Below are 21,353 nucleotides of genomic sequence, written 5' to 3'. Positions count from 1 at the left end.
ACGTGATGTAAGGAACTAAAAAAAATACTCCAAGGTCAAAAGCTAGTCAATGATAAATGTTAGACAGATAGATTTGACCCCAAAACAGCAATTCTTCCCCCTTTGTCAGAAACATCTCTATGGAATGTGAGAACTAAAGGACAAAATAAGGAAAGCGAGTTACAAAGCTGCTGAAAGTAAACCCAAGGCCCACTTTCTACTCTCCTTTTGTATTAATGTGTGCAATATGAATTTTCCATTCCTATTAAAACATCAAGTATTTCTTTTTCTAGGCCTAAAAAAGAACAAATGCAAGATGACATTGTTGAAACATTTGGAAAGAAAAGATGTATAGCTTGGTTTCAAGAATATTCTGGTGAGTATTGTTTTTTTTTTTTTTTTTTTTTTTTTTTTTATAATTCTTTTATAATAATTATGCATTAATTTAAGTGTCTTGAATTAATATGGATTAATTAATAGGGCTATCTGGTGTTGCATGGGTAAAAATGTAGTATAACTTCTACCTCTTTTTTTTCCCCTGCCATTGATTTCCCCTTCCCCATGCCTGCTTTCTTCTTCACTCAGCCCATTCCTGTCTCCGGGGGGGGGGGGGGCTCTGGGGGTAATTTGTGTAAAGGAAATAATTCTAGGAAAAATCAGTTACTTCCTTTCGTTATATATTTGCTACAGCCGATCATCAAATAATGTTTTTCAGTTTATATAATTTCTAAAAAAAAAAAAAAAAAAATCAGCCTTTCCATTGTCTATATTTTTTTATAGAAATCACTCCAGATAAGGCATGAGCCATTTGATGTAAGAAACTAAAAAAGAAACTACTACTGAAATGTCAAAAACTTGCCAATGTATTAGATTCCAACCTAGAAAACAGCAATTTTTCCCTTTTTGTTAAAAACATTGCTCCTGGAATGTGAGGATTAAAGGACAAAATAAGGGAAGTGAGAGTTATACGGTTTCTGAAAGTTAAACTAACCCAATAATCACTTTTTACTTTCCTTAAATTTTTGACCCTGAAAAAATGAATCTTTATTTTTTTATTTTAAAGTTTTTAGATATTATGCATCCAGGGTTATGCTTATTAAAAACTAATAATAATAGCACCAACTTTGTAAATGTTGTGTATTTTTCAAGTTTTAGCTTGAATATTATTCTTACAACAATTAGGACAATTTAAACTCCAAATTTCTTCAGATGTTGAACTCTGGAATCCTTCAGTAGAACCTGAAAATCTGCTTGCAATTTCAAACCAAACACTTTATTTAATCTACAGATATAACATGCTCTTGTTCCATCAGCCATGATCAAGTAAAAATCTTAAGCAATTTGCAATTGTATTCTTAGTATCGCTTGCATAGAACCTTCAACCCCCAGAAGAGTGTCTCTTACAACTGAATTCTTCCTGTACTGTATCTGTTATATTATGGGTCCTTATTGACCATTCTAGTATGAATTTTGGGTGTCTTAAACGTATTTTTTGTTTTTAAATGTACAATCTTACTACTTATCACAATATCTAGTCATAGCTGATGGAATGAAAACATGCTACCCCTGTATATTAAATAAAGGGTTCCATTCAAAATTCCCTGGAATTTGAGAGAAAGATTTCTGAGTTTGACAAGATATATCTGTAGAAGATTGAAGGCTACATTGGCTAAAAGTCAAGATGGGAACAACAGTCTGGATGATCTAAAGTATTAATCCTTATCTAAAAAATTCAGAAAGATAACTCTTTCAGTTAAACATATTAGAGAAAATAAACAATATGTTCAATCTTTAATAAGTTGTTTGTTCTTGACCTAAAATGCACCAAACATTAATGTTATTGTTTTTTTCCTTTTTTCATTGCAAAACACAATCATATTCTGCAAGGGCGAAAACAAAAGCAATTTTCTTCTAAGAAGCAAAATTTTTTCCAATATTACTGGATGCGGCATTAAATAACTTGAAAAGGATTTATATGCTGTAAAGCAAAACAACTAAACTATATATATATATATATATATATATATATATATATATATATATATATATATCCTTATCTTGAGTTGAGCATATTGGGAAGTGATACACGATATACCATTAGCATATTAAGCGATGCTCTTTGTGTAAACAAATTGAACTTAGGTATTTGGATGATGTCAAAATATTGTTAATTCACTACCTGCACAGCAGCTGCCATTTAGCGTAATGGTTCAAAGCCTTAACTATCATATGGGCGGTCGGGTTTCGATCCTGGTTTGAGGTAGTTGCCTGTCTAGCCACACTGATGAGTTTTGATACAGCGAAACAGTACTGTATGTGGATGACATATATGAAAAAGTCTATATTCCACATTTCAAGATGTTGACCATCTTACCATTTCTTTAAGTATGCTGAAATGCTCAATTTTTGACAGCATCTGTTTTGTAGCGCAGAAATAATCATATAATTATGACAATTATTTAAATTCATTAGAAGAAAAGGAGTTTATCAACTTTAAAAGAAATGGGCATGATTACAAAATCTGAAATTAGAAGAGATGTTGCAATTGTTTTTCTTTTTACTACAACATCTTGAAATTTGGAATATAGACATTTGTCATTTATATATGCTCTGTAGTTACATCGAGCTTCATAAATTAAAGAATTGGTATAAATAAAGGTGAAATATAATTGACTAAACATATTTTCCTATAAACACACACACATATATATATATATATATATATATATATATATATATATATATATATATACAGTGCCGGCAAAAAGAAAGTCTGCACTTGTAATTTAAAAAAATACTGCAAATTTAAGTTAAATTTAATGTAACTGTTTAAACAAATTATACCTCATTTGATTGGCCTTTTATTCCTCTATAATTTTACCTGTCATATTTGATTTTTTATTAAAATATTCTAGTGTTCATGTCAATTTCAAAAAATAGCTTGAAATTGAGGAGGAAAAATGAAAGTCCGCAATAACAAATTCGCTTAAAACCAGCTTAAATTATCGCCCCTAAATTAATTTAAAATATCCACCAACAGGCAGCAAAACATCTCTAATCGTAATTGTTGTTCCAGGTTATACAACGTAACAGTTAGTCCATATGCCACAACTTTCTATTAGTGATTGTCAGGAGCTCATTAATTTCCACCTTTCTGGTTTATCCAATCGAGAAATCAGCTGCAGATTGAAATGTGATGAGAAAACGGTATGGAAGACTGTGCAAAAGCACCAAAACACCAGCAGTGTTCGTGATGCCCCTAAATCTGGTCGTACTAGAGTTACTTCTAACAGAGAAGACAATGCTATCAAGATCCTAAGAAACAGATTTGAAACAGCTCCCCAAATCCAACAACAATGTAATTGTGTTAAAAAGTGTTTTCTTTCTACTGTTAAGAACAGATTAAAGGAATTTAATTTGCAAGAATATGTTGCAAGACACAAGCCAATGATTTCTCTAAAGAACAGAAAGCGCCGTCTGGACTTTGTCAGATGCAATGAAGATCATGACTCTTGATATTGGTCAAAAGTGCTTTTTAGCGATGAAAGCAAGTTCAATAGGCTAGGCAGTGATGGTAGGCAGTACGTCCGTCAGAGGAAAGACAATGAATTTAATCCTAGGTGCTCAGTTTCGACGCTGCAAGGTGGTGGAGGTTCAGTTTTGGTGTGGGACATTATTAATATCAATGGTCCAGGGCCTATAGTTTGTTTGCAAGGTTGAATTAATTCGATCAAGTATATTAATATGTTGACTGAGCATTTTCTACCCTACTTTGGTCGAACTGTTTTTGACCACAGTTCCCGATGACTGCATAACGAAGGCCCACAGCCCACTCGGGAATGCTGATAATGCAGTGATAATGGTTGAAATCGCCCTAAACTCTAGACCCAAAACTGAAGAGCCAGTGCTCAAAACAACGAGATATTATATTAAGGCTGACTGGGAAGCCATCAGGGAACTAATTAGAGATGCTCCATGGAAAAATATTTTCTCTCTCCCTGCTGAACAATGTGCAAACGAGACCATTGACTGGTTCAAAACTGCAATCGAAGCGCATGTTCCCATGCTGAAATTTCATAGCAAGCCCCACTCTCCCCAATGGTTTACGTCAACTTGTGCAGCTGCCATTGCTCAAAAGCAGCATGCATACCGTAGGTTTAACCGACATAAGTCCAGTTCAAACAGACTGAAGTATATAGAAGCTAGAAATAACGTTAAGAAAGAAATAGTGACAGCTAAGAGAGAATTTACGGAAACCACTAAAAAGCGCATGGAAGCACAAAAACTAGGAACTCGAGACTTCTGGAAAATCTACAACAGTGTAGTAAATAATGGGCAATCAACAATTCCCCCACTAACCAACAATCACGAGGTTGTCTCCTCAGCAACTGAAAAGGCTAACATGCTTGCCAGTCGGTTTGCCTTAAACTCCACACTGGACCCTTCCAACCACCCCCTACCTGACTTTCCTATGCGGACAGACGCCACACTAGGCGATCTGAAAACCACCCCTGCTCAGGTGCATGCTATCATAAAAAACCTTGATACCTCAAAAGCATGTGGACCCGATCTTATCCCAGCTGTGCTATTAAAAAAATGCTCAGCCGAAGTAGCTTCAGTTCTCTCCAAACTCTACAACAAATGCCTTAATGAAGCTTGCTTTCCGGTCTGTTGGAAAACTGCTTCTGTTGTACCAGTATTCAAAAATTCTGGCGAAAGGACAGACCCATCAAATTATCGCCCCATTAGCCTCCTCCCACTTTATGCCAAAATATTTGAGACCATAATTAACCATGCTCTAGTCCATCATCTTGCAGATGCTAAACTACTGACTGACAAACAATATGGATTTAGACAAGCCCGTTCCACAGCAGACATCCTAACTGTGATCTCTGAACGTATATACCATTCACTGGACAACGCGGGGGAGGGCAGAGCGGTAGCTCTAGATATATCTAAGGCTTTTGACAGGGTATGGCATGAGGGTCTCCTCAGTAAAATCAGATCATACGGTATCACTGGTAGAATACTTAACATAATTAAATCCTTCTTAGATAAGAGAAAAATCCAGGTTGTCCTCGACGGTCGTATATCTAAACAATATGATATAAATGCGGGGGTGCCGCAGGGGTCTATCCTTGGACCTCTACTGTTCCTAAATTACCTCCCCGACAAAATTGCCTCTGAGGTGGCTATATATGCTGATGACACTACACTCTATTGCAGGCACGACAGGAAGACGAATGAACACATTTCTAAAGAAATGGCAGAAACACTAGAGGAAGACCTCCAATCTGTAGTGGAATGGGGGCAAAAGTGGTTGGTCGCGTTCAATGCTGCCAAGACTAAACTAGTTTCATTCAATAATTACAAGAAACCCTCTCTACCACCCATAGCAATGGCCAACGACTCTTTATCTGAGAGTCCATCTTTCAAACTCCTTGGCCTAACGTTCACAGGAAACATGAGTTGGAACAATTACATTGAAGGCATTGCCAGGGCCGCTGCAAGAAAGGTGGGCTCTCTCTACTGTGCTAGAAAACTACTAACACCCGAAAGTATCCTGTACCTCTATAAGGCCACCATTCTCCCATGTATGGAGTATTGCTGCCACATCTTGGCTGGTGCATCTGCTACTAGTCTCTCGCTCCTTGACAAGGTTCAAAAGAGAGTCGCAAACCTGATAGGCCCTTAACTGTCATCTAAGCTTCAGCCTCTGTCCCATCGACGAAATGTTGCATCCCTCTGCCTTTTCTACAAGTATTTTAATGGTGAATGCTCTGACGAACTGCAATCACTTGTGCCCCCACGACGTGTGCACCCTCGACAAACCCGACAGGCTGCTAAATCCCACCCCCACACTGTAGAGATCCCTAGATGTAAAAGATCTTTTTACTCCAATAGTTTCTTCCCCAGAACCGCTAGACTCTGGAATTCCATTCCAGGTCCCTGCTTCCCCAACAGTACTGACGTGCAGAAGTTCAAGTGTAACGTGAACCGACACCTTGCTGCCCAAATCCCTACATAGTACCCCAGTAGTTGTTGCCCCTGATAGTAGCCCCCTACACCAAAGTGGCAATTTGCCTTGTTTGGTGTGAAAATGTAATAAAAAAATAAAAATAAAAAATAATCCCATCTTTATGCAAGATAATGCTCCCATTCACACAGCTAGCAATGTCAAGAGGTTCCTGGAAGAGCATGATCTTCCATGTTTGGATTGTCCTGCACAATTTCCAGACCTCAATCCTATCGAAAATGTATGGCATTACATCAAGCAACAGCTACGTAATGATAAAATTTCAAATTTGGCAGATCTTTGGACAAAAATTAAAGAAAAGTAGGATGTCCTTTCCTCCAAGTATTGCTGCAGTCTAATTAAAGGAATTCCCAAAAGATTGCAGACTGTCAAATTGCAGAAAGGCTATGCTACTAAATATTAAATAGTTGATTGTGTTCCTGTTATATTTGTGTTGCATTAATGTCTTAAAGTTACATTTAAATAACAATTTTCCATTGTACAGACTTTCTTTTTGCCTCCTCAATTTCAAGCTATTTTTTTAAATTGACGTGAACACTAGAGTATTTCAATTAAAAGTCAGATATGAACAGGTAAAATTATAGAAGTATAAAAGGCCAATCAAATGAAGTATAGTTTCTTTAAACAGTTACATTAAATTTAACTTAAATGTGCAGTTTTTGGAAAAATTACAAGTGTAGACTTTCTTTTTGCTGCCTGTGTATATATATATATGTGTGCATGTGCGTCAATGTAGTTTGCTTGAAGTATTGTTTACTTTCAACCACTAATAATAGCAATCTACCTAATAATCCCAACAATAGATTAACCATATAAGTTCAACTTGTATTACACTAGAAAATACCAATCATAACTTAAATATTCACCCCATTCTTAACCTTAATATAAACCATTAATTGGGTTATAATGAACAAATCTAAATCATATACCCCAGGCTCTAAATTCTGTAACCTTTGTATTTAGAAGGCTGTTAAGATAATTACTTTCCCTCAGAATAAAAATCTGCGATTTTCCAATATTTAAAAGTTTCCATATTCATAGAAAACCTTTGCCTAAAGTTTGTTGTTTTTTTCTGCCGTTTCTAATTTCATTTCTTCCAGCTTTGATGCTTACTTTTGATACTTTACAGCCTATTTTCTAGATGTGACTTTTACCTCTTACTAACTTTTTATTCACATAAATTGTTGCTTGGCTATGAATCCACTGGTGGCTTTAACTTTTAACTTTTTTTACTTTGCCTTCTAAGAATTTTTGCTGCCTTTTTGAGTCTCGTTAATAACACTTTTTAATCCCACCCCATAATATGCTAATAATTGAATATTACTAGAATTTATAATTGAAATAACCTTATTTGACTTCTAAATTAGATTCCAATCTACTGTAAAAGTTTGTATACAACCACATATGGTCTTAAACACACTCTTGACCACAGCCAAAACTGATTAAAAATTATTTTCTAATTATTATTTATTATTTAATGTATATATGGTCTGCATTTATTTTCTTTATTTATTGTCCCTATTTGCTAATGATCTTCCATCTGAATTATTTTTATCTTAAATAAATATGATTTATTTTTCCATTATCTTTCTAATTCCCTTCAATATAGCTTTTGAATTTACTTAATATTTATGATTATATTTATAATAAACTTATATAAGTGAATACACTTTATTTCATTAGCATTTGATACCAATTTTATAACTTTATTAAGTTACTCTTAAAGGTAGTTTCATTACTTTATTTAAATATGGTAAATTTAACCTTATTTCCTACTTTTAATGTCTATTTTTTTTACCTCTAATTAAATAGTTGCAAAGAAAAGTATTTATAGCTGAGCTTGTTTAAGGATTTGTGTACCTATATATACTAGAAAAATCTCAGCAAAACACTTCACCAAAGACACAAACTCTGACAAAAGACAAACCCTCTATCTCCAAAGAGATTGAAATAGAAGAAAATTAAATAACTTCATGGATAAAAATAAAACACAATAAATCATCCAATGGAATTGTCATGGAATAAAATTAAATTATAACAAACTTTTTATACTCATTTCAGTCTTCAACCCAGCCATTATCTGCTTACAAGAAACCTTTCTACAAAACAATAGCAATTTCAAAATATCAAACTATAAATAATACAACTCTTTTCATAACCCAGGCCTTCATGCTAACGGAGGCACCTCAATTCTTGTAAGGAATGACAAATCTCAAAGTAATTTCTTTGTCAAAACAAATCTCCAAGCAATTACAACTGCCATATTGCACAAAACAATCACAATCTTCTCAATACACCCCCCCTTTCATGAATCAATAAATGAAAATGAACTAGAAAATTTAATAAAACAATTAGGTTCACCTTTCAACCTCCTAGGAGACCTAAACTGCCACAGTATGCTATGGGGATGTAAAGTCACAAACTCAAAAGGAACTAAAATTGAACAACTAATTAACAAAAATTGCTTATGCCTCCTCAATCAAAAAAATCCCACATATTTAAATCCAATAAAAGGATCAACTAGTGCCATTGACCTTACCATGTGCGATCCATCAAGCTTCTTGGATTATACATGGAGCACCTACAAAGAACCATGTGGAAGTGATCACTATTCTATTATAATCAATTACAATGACTCCATCCAAAACCACATACCCAGGTGGAACACAAACAAAGCCAACTAGGCCAAATTCAAAGAACTTTGTTCACTACAATTAATAGAATACCGAATTGAAACAATTCACCAAAATACTCATAACAATAGCAAAAAAATGCATACCCAAAATTTCTCCTGCTGGAAAAAAAACCATGATTCAATCCAGAATGTAAAACGGCTATTAGACAGAAAGGCATCCTTAAGAAAATTTAAAAAACAACTAACAATCAACAACTTAAGAGAATACAAGCATCAAAAAGATAAAACTTGAAAAAACAATTAAAGAATCCAAAAGAATCTGCTGGCAACAATTTAACAAAATCAACACGACCACTAAACTCAAAACAATCTGGAAAATGATTAGAAAAATATCCGGAAAATTTAATCCTAACCCAATCAAACATTTCATAAAAAAAGCAGAAAGTAACCAAAAAAAAAAAAAAAAAAGATATTGCCAACACACTAACTAAAACCTTTGCTGAAAATTCATCATCAAAACACTACAATGAACAATTTCAAATACTTAAGAAACATGAAGAAAAATACAAAATGATCTTTAACTCCAAAAACTAAGAGCCTTACAATGAAAGCTTCTCACTCAATGGACTAGAAATTTCCCCCACTCTTTATCTGTGCCTAAATCAAAACGTGGATTCCATGAACAAAGCTTCTTTCTTAGAACTGCACGCCTGTGGAACTCTGTTCCGTCTGCCTGCTTCCCACCTGACTACAACTTGGATGTCTTCAAGTCCAACGTAAACAAATTCCTATTGAACAGCCCTCTTAAGTAAACACTTCATCAATTCTCCACACTAATGTACTGTACTTGCAATAACCCTTATCCCTGAGTGGCTTCCGGGCCTTGATAAGTAGTGACTACTGTGTAAAAAAAAAAAAAAAAGAAACTGCTATAGAAAAATCACACAATGCAGCTGTTGGACCAGATTAAGTGCACTACAGCTTCCTTAAACAAATTCTGCCCGAATCATTAAAACTCCTTCTCAAACTTTATAATAAGACTAGCTGTACCCTGCCACGCGTTGCTGTGGCTCAAATTGGCGCAATGGAAAAAGTTCCAAAATGAGAAAAAGCATGTTTCTTATAGGTTTAATTTTCCATTTTGCATGGGTACACAGTTTTTGTTGTTCCATTTTCTTAGCTGATATAGAGATTTTCCGGTTTGGTGACTCTTGAATACGTAATATAAATTGTCCATATGACAAAACAGTCAGTGTGTAACTGTAAGGCCCACAATTGTAAAGATTGTTCCCTGTGCTTTGTTGATGGTTATTGAAAATGACAATGAAATTGGAAAGTTCAATTTCCTAAAGTGTAATGATGTATCCGGTGGAATCATAAGAATGCATGGAATGAAGATATATTCATCTGTGAAAGGTCCTGTTAAGATTGCTGTTTCTATGATATTGTTTGTTATTTTTTTTTACTGCAAGCTATGTGCCATTGCAAAGCTTGGATTGGTTTATATTTCACAACATGATAATTAGTACACCAAATTTCAGTTGCAATACATGCGGTGGCATCCCTGGCAAATATAGCTGTTGGATAATTAACCGCTTTATCTGCTTTCACAACAGTGTCGATGGATTTGTATTTGACTACCTCACTTGGAATTTTACATTGAATAATAGCGTTAAGTTCATGGGCATCTTTGTATTGACCTGCAAGAATAGCTCATTCACTCAGTCAAATGGAATTCTTATAATTTGAATATCTGCAAAAACCTTTTAAACTATTCTTTTGATGAAATAAAATTACAGAAATTACAGAAGTTAAAAGTCAAAGAATTTTGCCCTTAACTCTGATCAGCTGGCACTTTTTCGTACCCAATTTCCCACAAGTGATGCAAAAGTTTTTGTGCGGATCGAACAGTCGGCAACTGGACATGCATATTTTGAGTTAAGTTTAATGTCTTCACATGGCACAAAAAAGTAGAGTATTTGAGGCAAGCATTTATTTCATCTGCTGGTGTTGATTGAAGAATAACAGGTAACATTTGAAATTGAATGTTTTAAAGTAGAATAAATAATTCTTCTACTTGGCAGCAAGGTTGCAGGTATTCCTCATGCAGCAAGGGCTAAGGCTATGTCATTTTGTTACCAAATGGCTGCCAAAATCAATTTAATTAGAAAGGTTTTACCAGTTACTTCTGGTGCTGTTCAAGGTAGCAGTAATTTCCAAATAACTTCTATTCTCACAGTCAGTAAATTAGGTGATTAAAATAGGATTTATCCATGTTTTGACAATGCCTTATTCACTGTAATTAATTTAGGAGACTAAAATAGGATGAGGGATTAGAGATGGACAGATAGAGAGGAAGATATAGAGATAGGAAAGAGAAAGTGAGAGGCAAATAGAGAAAGAGAAGGAGATAGAGAGATAAAAGGATTGATAGATAAACAGAGAGAGGGGGGAGAGTTAGAAACAGAGAGGGATGAGACAGAGGAAAGGAGAGAGATAGAGGGAGTTAGAGAGAGAAAGGGGCTCAAAGAGAGATGGAGAGGGTGATATAGAGAGAAAGATAGATTGAGAGAGGGAAAGGGAGAGATGGATAGAGAGATATTAAGAGAGGAAGAGAGAGGGGGAGAGAAACAGAAGGTGAACTACACTTCACCGTTTGTTTCCTCGTTTAGTAGAGAAGAAATCTTTCGAGACTGAGGCAATTTTAATGTTTTGTTAATATACAGAGTACGTCTTTTTTTTGGGGGGGGCTAGATTTTCCTCACATTAGAAACCGACTGGGTTATCTGTACTTTCACTTAACAAATTGATAAAAGAAAAACATATTGTAAAATTTGAATTTAACATGAAAATACTATTTTTAAAAATAGCACGATAACATAAGTGCATACGTGCCACTTTAGGTACTCCTTGGGCGTTGATCCATGGCGACCAGCATTATTATTTAATGGTCGCTTCCTTAGCCCCCCCCCCTTGTCAAGGCTAATGCATGCGCACGTAACTTTTTTTTTATTTACTGACGTTGGCTTAGTAACTAAACGATTTATTGATAATTTTGTAACCCTTAAACGCATGCCGGAAGATTTAAATTGGTTCATTATTGTTGTAATGAAAAAAAAAGTTTCATTCAACACAAAACCAAAAACACATATTAATGATAAATGATTTATTATTCTATTCATTGAAATTTACTAATTTTTAAATAAAAAAGTAAAAAAAAAAAAAGTTAATAAAAAATAGTTGCTTATGTGCGCATAAAAAACTTTTCTTTTTTTTTTTTAGATTTCATCCACTTGGACATCCCCCCCCCAACCTCCAAATCTTATGAACAGCTTCCGGAATAAACATCACTTTTGGAGGGTGGAGGGGCTAGTAAACACCATTGGGGGAGGGGGGGATATTTAAAAAACAAAGTCGATAAAAGTCGTCATTTAAAAAGAAATTTAAAATCAAATGTTTGTAAAAGTGAGAAATTATTAATAAATGTTTAGTAACATCTTTCAATGCTAATGCAGAGAGTGATCCACGCTATTTTTTAAATCGTGTTTTTTTTTTTATTCCAACCAATCTTCTATCGAAAAACAAAAAATAACTCAAAAAGCAAGCGACAAACTTTTTTTTTGGCCTTATATAATAAAGAAAAAATGTGTAAATTAAAAAATTTGGAAGATAAACAAATGAATTATGTTTTTTTTTACTTACTAAACAGAAAATGAAATCTTTCATCAATTCGTGGCTGTGAAATAAATCGAACCGGAAGTTCAGTTTTATCAACAGAACAGATTCGCAGTAACGGTTAAAAAAAATATATTTATTTTACTTAATATTTTAATAATTCGCGAGGTAAATTTATTTTAATAACATAAAAACATATCTCGACTCTAAAGATGGGTTGTCTGAAAATTTCAAATAAATTGGTAATGTAGAAATATGGTTTTATTCGTTTAGAACAAACCAACTTTACATTTTTATATATATAGATATGGGAAACAAAAGATTTCCCAAGTTCATGGAAACAAGCAACAGTAATACGGATACCCAAATTGGGAAAAGATACATCAAACCCAGAAAACTACAGACCAATAGCTTGCACAAGCTGCCTATGCAAAACATTTGGAAGAATAATCGATTACCATCTCATATGGTATTTAGATAACAAAATAATTTCAAAAACTCAATACAGATATAAAAAAAATTGGGGCTGTATAGACAACATCACTAACCTCGAAAATTACACAGAGAAGCTTTCATTAATAAAGAACATGTAACATCTGTTTTTTTTTTTTATCTTGAGAAAGCATATGAAACTACTTGGAAACACGACATCATAAAAGCTCTCCACAACATTGAACTAAGAGGCAGACTACCTGAATTCATAAAAAAACTGTCTAACAAACAGCTCTTTCCAAGTTGGCATAGACTTTATTTTATCAGACCCATAGAATCAAGAAGGAATGCCTCAAGGCAGCATACTGTCAACAACTCTCTTCAGCATCAAAATCAACAATATTACAAAAGAACTCTCCCCTGATATACATAGCTCCTTATACATAGATGACTGCTCAATCAGCTACAGATCCAAATACATTCACACCATCAAAAAATAATTACAACACAGCATAAATAAAATTAATAAATGAGCAACAAGAAATGGTTTCAAATTTTTCAAAACTAAAACAAAATGTATCTATTGCTGTAACTAACACAAACTCCACCCTGACCCAACCTTACAGATCGAAGGTGAAAAAATTCCATTCGTAAATGAACACTAGCACCTAGGAATCATTTTTGACAAAAAATGAAACTTCATTCCACACATCAATTACATTAAAACCAAATGTAATAAAGCATTACATTTCCTACGAGTCATCGGCCATACAGCTTTATATATCAATCCACCAGAAAATTATATTTAAAAACCTTCAACACGATATGCCACCCCAGACTAAGATTAGCACTGGGAGCATTTCAAACCTTCCCTGTAGAAAGACTATATGCAGAAGCGCTTGAAACCCCTCCAACGCTTAGAAACCGAAACCTTGGTCTAAAGTACTACACAAAACTAACAGCCCACCCCACAAACCCAGCACACAATAGCACTTTAAAACCAAATCGTAAACACCTTTTCAACCAAAAAGAAAATACAATCAAAACTTTTGAACTCAGAATAAAACTCATCTCTAAAGAAGCAAATCTACCCCTAACCAAATGAAACTATCCTATTCAAAACCCCTCCCTGGAAAAGCGTAACCCCCAACATCGATCTAAGTTTAAGTAAACATGAAAAGCAACATACCCATCCAATAATTTACCATGATGATCTCAATAAAATCACAGAAATGTATCCAAACCACACACCTATCTATACGGATGGGCCTAAACAAAATAGCGCAACAGCCAGTGCAGCAACACTCAACAAATCAACCAAAAAACAAACAAACCTCCCAAAAGAAACATCAATCTTTAGTGCTGAAATACATGCTCTAATCCTAACTCTCAGTCTAGCCTCCAATAACAAATAATCCAAATTTATAATCCTTTCAAACTCCCAATCTACTTTAAAAGATATCAAAAATAAAAAGATGGACAACCCCCTAATCAAAAAATTACTCCACAAATTAACAGAATCAAATAGTAAAAAAGAAATTATTTTCTGCTGGATACCAAGCCATTCTGGTATCAAAGGTAATGAATTAGCAGATTCAGCAGCGAAAACTGCCTTAAATTTTTTTTTTTTTTTTTTTTTTAATTACATTTTCACCCCAAACAAGGCAAATTGCCACTTTGGTGTAGGGGGCTACTATCAGGGGCAACAACTACTGGGGTACTATGTAGGGATTTGGGCAGCAAGGTGTCGGTTCACGTTACACTTGAACTTCTGCACGTCAGTACTGTTGGGGAAGCAGGGACCTGGAATGGAATTCCAGAGTCTTGCGGTTCTGGGGAAGAAACTATTGGAGTAAAAAGATCTTTTACATCTAGGGACCTCTACAGTGTGGGGGTGGGATCTAGTAGCCTGTCGGGTTTGTCGAGGGTGCTCGCGTCGTGGGGGCACAAGTGATTGCAGTTCATCAGAGCATTCACCACTAAAATACTTGTAGAACAGGCAGAGGGATGCAACATTTCGTCGATGGGACAGAGGCTGAAGCTTAGATGCCAGTTCAGGGCCTATCAGATTTGCGACTCTCTTTTGAACCTTGTCAAGGAGCGAGAGACTAGTAGCAGATGCACCAGCCCAGATGTGGCAGCAATACTCCATACATGGGCGAATGGTGGCCTTATAGAGGTACAGGATACTTTCGGGTGTTAGTAGTTTTCTAGCACGGTAGAGAGAGCCTACCTTTCTTGCAGCGGCCCTGGCAATGCCTTCAATGTAATTGTTCCAACTCATGTTTCCTGTGAACGTTAGGCCAAGGAGTTTGAAAGATGGACTCTCAGATAAAGGGTCGTTGGCCATTGCTATTGGTGGTAGAGAGGGTTTCTTGTAATTATTGAATGAAACTAGTTTAGTCTTGGCAGCATTGAACGCGACCAACCACTTTTGTCCCCATTCCACTACAGATTGGAGGTCTTCCTCTAGTGTTTCTGCCATTTCTTTAGAAATGTGTTCATTCGTCTTCCTGTCGTGTCTGCCATAGAGTGTAGTGTCATCAGCATATATACCCATCTCAGAGGCAATGTTGTCGGGGAGGTCATTTATGAATATCAGGAACAATAGAGGTCCAAGGATAGACCCCTGGGGCACTCCCGCATTTATATCATATTGTTTAGATGTGCGACCGTCGAGGACTACCTGGATTTTTCTCTTATCTAAGAAGGATTTAATTATGTTAAGTATTCTACCAGTGATACCGTAAGATCTAATCTTCCTGAGGAGACCCTCATGCCATACCCTGTCAAAAGCCTTAGATATATCTAGAGCTACCGCTCTGCCTTCCCCCGCTTTGTCCAGTGATTGGTATATACGTTCAGAGATCACGGTGAGGATGTCTGCTGTGGAACGGGCTTGTCTAAATCCATATTGTTTGTCAGTCAGTAGTTTAGCATCTGTAAGATGATGGACTAGAGCATGGTTAATTATGGTCTCAAATATTTTGGCAAAAAGTGGGAGGAGGCTAATGGGGCGATAATTTGATGGGTCTGTCCTTTCGCCAATTGCAATTGATTCAAATTTTAAAATTCCATACATAGATCTCAAACGACATATCAACATATAAACAGAGAAATGGTAAACTAACTGGAATGAATATCCAAACAACAAACTTCATGAAATAATGCCAAAAATTAAAAAATAAAATACAAAAATAAACAGAAAAGAAGTCAAACTAACAAAAATGAAAATAGGTCATGCACATTTAACCCACTCATATCTCCTAAAAAAAATAAAGAAAAAATAAAATATATATACCTTGTCAATACTCACAATAAAACATACTAATTGAATGCACTGATTTTTAACAAGGAAAAATTTCTACAAAGAAAAACATTAAGAATTTATTTGATAAAAACAATCCCCACATCATATTCATATCTTAAAAAAATTGGCCTTTATCAAAAAATTTAAAGAGAACCCTTTATACACCAGCTAGAGCAGGGGGTAAAGGCTCCCTGAACCCATAGACACTCGGCATAAAATAGCCCAAGGGGTTGACATGCCATAAAACCCAACAAAACAAACATGTTTTATCATTTAATGAGAGTTCAGTTTTTCTTTCCTTGGTGGCCAGTATTTTAGATTGTTACGTTTCATACTTGATTTTCAGGAAATGTCTTCCACATGGTTTTTCAATGAATTTTCCTCTTATGGCAAGTTTTGGGATGTTATTCTTACGGTAGATTTTACTCTGCAACAATCTCTTTTGGACAATAATTCATATGCAGTCAATTATTAAAACTTTTTCATTGGTTTAGATTTCAACTTTTGTTCATTGAGCCTGGACTTCATTTTAGAATATCCTTTTAATCTATTCTTTTGGCCTCTTATCAACTTTCATACAAATATTTTTAACTCATACTTAAGTTTTCAATTAATATGCTAACCAGCAAAATTTGTAGACTGCCTATGAATATTATTTTGCTACATTTTCTTTGAGGATATTAACAATTCATTGAAACTCTATGGAATAAAGAACAATCTTTAAATTTTTGTATTCCTTGTTGAAAAATAAATTTGTTGTAAATTTTAATTTATAGACTTTAATTCCAAATTTTTTTATTTATATATAGTTTAATTCAAAAATCCATATAGGTTTCTGAGTTTGATATAAAATTTCTAAGAGGTTACATTGTTGAAAAAATTGTGAATATAACATCTAAGATGAAAATAGTCCAAAAAAAACTCAAATTATCAGTCTTATCTCAAAATTTAACTAATTTGTTTTGAAATTGTTTCATGCTAATCTAGAATGAAATTTTTAAAAACTTTTTTTTCTGTTTATAAGGTGTTGATGATGACCTTATTAGTCCTGATGGTATGGAAAAATTCTGTGAAGATATTGGTGTGGAACCTGAAAATGTATGTATGCATTTTTGTATTTGTATTTAACATGTCACAAACCATTGATTTTTTCTGCAAAATGTTTACATTCTTTTTGCCACTCTTGTTTAAGGTTTCTCCATATAAATAAATATTTATTTTTGATTTTCCATTTTACTTTAGTGTAAGTCTCATCAATCAATTGCTGGGTTTAAAACTTGATTTTTCTATGAGATCCATCGATATCTGAGTGTTTAGCTAAAGTTTACTTTTACCTTTTAAACATTAAGTGAAGATGTGAAGGACATTAATTTTCCTCTTCCTAATTGACTAATTTATGCTAATGTTCTAGTATATCCTTCTTGTGGTCTCTCGCTCTTATTGGATTACAGGATAAGGATTAATCTAGTCTGGTAGAGTATCTAGCTATGTACTGTTACTTGAGGTAACATCCCTAAGAGAAAGTGCACTGTGCCTCATATGAGTCAGTGTGTAACCGTGTCGAGAGGACCTTATTTGAGCGTCAAATACTGAATGTTATTTTGAACATTTCATCAGGGGGAAATATCCTCATGAAACAAACCTCCATACAGAGAGACCTTAGATATTCAATGATGGTGTCTAGTAGGCATTCAGATTCTCTGCTAATCATTTATATTAGCAAACATGTGTGCCCAGATAAAAATATTTACTATCTTAATAATGTCTATTATGTAAATATTTTTTAACTGCCTTTTTATAACTGTTCTATTCTAATCAGGACACATTGCTACTGAGACATAAGGGGTTACTGTAAATCAGGGTCCAGAATAGGGGCATGATAAGTTGGAGTTGTACAGCAAGATGTTTCTTTACATTATATTTGAATTTCTGCCTTTTGGTACAGTCGGGTAAATAAAAAGGGAGAGAATTCTAATATTAAAGGTTCAAGAAAAAAACTATTGAAGTAGAACACATCTGTGGATCTCTATGATGAAGAAATAGATTTTTTGCTTCTAGTCAGGTTGGTCGGGTATATTTGCATTAAGAAGACAGACAGGTGTAGCAAGTTCGTCAAAGTACATTCCATTGAAGTACTTGTAAAATAAGTACAGAAATGCAGCATTTAGCAATGGGACAGAGGCTAAAATTTGGTAGACAGTGTAGGACTTATTACATTAGAAATCTTTAATTTTTTAGAAATTTATTTTGCTTTTTATAATCTAATCTTAATCTATACTCCTGTAAATTTGAGGGTTTTTTTTGTGTATTGGTATACATATTAAAAACCCTTTTTTTCTATTTATTTAAAAAGAAAATACAACTTTGTTATATATATGGATTGTGGAATTAAATTTATCTGAAAAAGATCTAGCTAATTTGCATATTCTTTTAAACATTCATTTTAATTAATTTCCTATTAGTTTTTCGGTCCTCTAATTTATTGGAGAGAGACCTATGTTTTCAGGAGCATCTGTCTGTGCATCTGTTAGTCCGGACAATTGCCAGATAACCATCCATTAGTTTTTCCTGAAATTTTGCCACAAATTGTATTTCATTAAATAGATGTGCACAGTAAAAATATTTTTTTTCAAAAATTCCTGTTGCGTACATAGAGGCTCAAAAGAGGTTAAAAATGCCCCAAAATATGAAGGTCATTGTTCTTAATATAAATTCAGTATGGGTGACCCTGGCAAAATTCTGGTTTGCATCCATCTGGGACTTTTAGGGCTAAAAAAAATCATGATTTTTGGAGCTCTTTTTTCATATTACTAAAAAACTTGATATGTATGTCTATATAGTGGTTTTCCATGGTGCTGAATTCAAATGTACATGTCTTAAGGCGTGAAACTGCACTGTTTGTCCATTTAAACTTGGATTCGGCATCCCCAGGAGCACAAAAGGGGTAACAAGAAAAGTTTTGCATCGCAGAATTGAAGAAATGGTCAGGTGATTGCATCTCTGCACCTGACTAATAGACAAAGAAGAAGTATGAAAGCCAGGCTATAAGCAGAGCCTATCTACTCCTTAAGCAGTTTAGGTTTGCAAACTGGTAATTTGTTTGAGTCATCAGCTCTAGGAAGGTTGTCGATCAGGACTGAAGAGACCTCCCTCCCCTTTAAGTGCCAAGTAGTAGTTAGTAGCCCAGGTTTAGCTTCAAAGTTTTCCTTTTAGACGAATAACCTAAGAAGATTTATGGGCCATCAGCACCGAGAGGGTTAGCCCTGCACCTGGATCCTAAACCAGGTATTTCTGTGACATATGGATAGTTATGATTAGTTGACTTCGTACTAAAGGTTATATTTTCACTGAGATGTTCCACTCCTCACAATAATGGAAAAGAGGGGGTAAGTAAAAAAGCATGTGATGGAAGATTTTAGTACAAAAGGTGTATATTTTTGCAATGCTTTAGAATTAAATGAATTCCAGAAAATATAATAAAAAAAAATTATCATTAAGTCTTGGGGAGAGATCCAATTTTCATGCGTTCTTCTTATTTATTTCCTAAATACTAATCTATACCTTCAAATTCAAGTTTCTACTTAGCTGTATCACTATTTCTTCCTCAGTTTATGATAGTTTCATATAAACTTTGTTTACATGTTACGATCTACTAATAATTTTTGCTTAACATGTTATTTCTTAATAAGGAACTGTAATTAAATGGTTAATTTTAGTAGTATTAATTAAAATTTATCTTCATCGATACTGTTTATGTCAGTAATTTAAATTTTAAATTTATCTTTTCAATTCTTATTCTCTAAGTATTTTATTTTAATTTTTATTTTCCTCTCCATTATCATTTGTAATATCTTTGTTCTAAGGGAGATAACTCTATTTTAGCAATTTATCGAAATTCTATGCCTCCATGTTTTAATATTTAAACTTTATAAATCACCTTTGTTTAATTTTAAACTTATAGTTCTAACATTATTTTTATAACAATCTCAGTTCAATTTTTCATTTACTTTTCTTCAACTTTATATTTTTATTAAATCTATTTTAATTCATCCTAATCTGTTTGTCTCCATATCTTGAAGTTACTTTGTTATATTTTTTTCCTTCTTGTGTTATTTAAATTACTCTGGCATTTTATTACTCATAACGATTATTAAAATTAAAATCACTTCTATTTCTCGTATTTAAATTATAATTATTTTAGTTTCTATATGTTAAGTTGATGATCTGATTATTTATTGCATCATTTTAAAATCTTAGTATTAAAATCACTTCTATTTCTCGTATTTAAATTATAATTATTTTAGTTTCTATGTTAAGTTGATGATCTGATTATTTATTGCATCATTTTAAAATCTTAGTGTTAAAATCACTTCTATTTCTCGTATTTAAATTATAATTATTTTAGTTTCTATATGTTAAGTTGATCTGATTATTTATTGCATCATTTTAAAATCTTAGTATTAAATTTAACATTCTCTTTTCATGCATAAATTTCACCGTCAACAGATTCTGTAAATTTTTCTTTTTTTAAAGTTTATTTTAAACAGGTTTTAGATGTGACTAACCTGGGTGCCCTGTGTTACCTGGGTGTCTGGAGGTGTGTGTTGAGCAAAAAAATAAATAAAAATTAAAGATGTGGTAGTGGCAGGCTCAAACCTGTACCACGGTGGAGGAAAAGAACGTATGACGTCTTTGCCGTTGTGTCCATCGCCAAACCTGAAGCGGCGAAGGTTTAAATTGAGGCTAGTCAATCGAAAAGAGGGGATGATTTTCGAAAATATAGGCGAAAAAAAAACGACCCCCCCTTCTTGTTAAAAAGTGCCCAGTCGAAGGTGAAGGAATTGATGTTTTTAGCCAATTTTTCGATATTTGTCGTCTGAAGGGTCGAGCTTCAAAACGATACCGATCTCATGAAAATCTGTCACCTCTGTCAAAAGTTTTAGGCAGACATACATACATACATTTAAACAGACAGGTGAGATTTATATTATAGATGACAGAGAATTTATTTCTGTGAAGACAGCTCTGTATAACATCTAACTTTTTGTTAAAAATTTCCTCTTTAGAATTCACTCTGTGGTATGCCTCAAGTAAACATAGATTACATCTTTCTGATTTACTCGGTTTATACTTTCTAGCTTTATATACTACTGACCATTTTAATTCAAATTCTTTTTTTATTCTTATGTAGTTCCCTAACCCAATCACCTAATGCAATGGTGTTCCTATTCTTTTTTTTAATAATTTCTTTTTGTTTTATTCTTATTTCTATCATTATCTTCATC

The 21,353-nt window shown here is 33.9% G+C and overlaps 1 protein-coding gene across 3 annotated transcripts in view; it reads left to right on the top strand.

The window, feature by feature from the left end:
• LOC145268373 (DCN1-like protein 4) overlaps positions 1-21,353 on the top strand; it is a 109,085-nt gene that overhangs the window by 46,119 nt on the left and 41,613 nt on the right. For all 3 annotated transcript variants that reach the window (XM_080123924.1, XM_080123925.1, XM_080123923.1), the window contains exons 3-4: positions 273-355; positions 17,093-17,166. In XM_080123924.1, the coding sequence (XP_079980050.1) occupies positions 273-355; positions 17,093-17,166 (157 nt within the window). The remainder of the gene's footprint in view (positions 1-272; positions 356-17,092; positions 17,167-21,353) is intronic.

This window comes from Euprymna scolopes, chromosome 43 (assembly GCF_053919585.1).
Source record: "Euprymna scolopes isolate OS-2025 chromosome 43, ASM5391958v1, whole genome shotgun sequence".
NCBI lineage: Eukaryota > Metazoa > Mollusca > Cephalopoda > Sepiida > Sepiolidae > Euprymna > Euprymna scolopes.
This window is presented reverse-complemented; position numbering and strand designations above follow the sequence as displayed.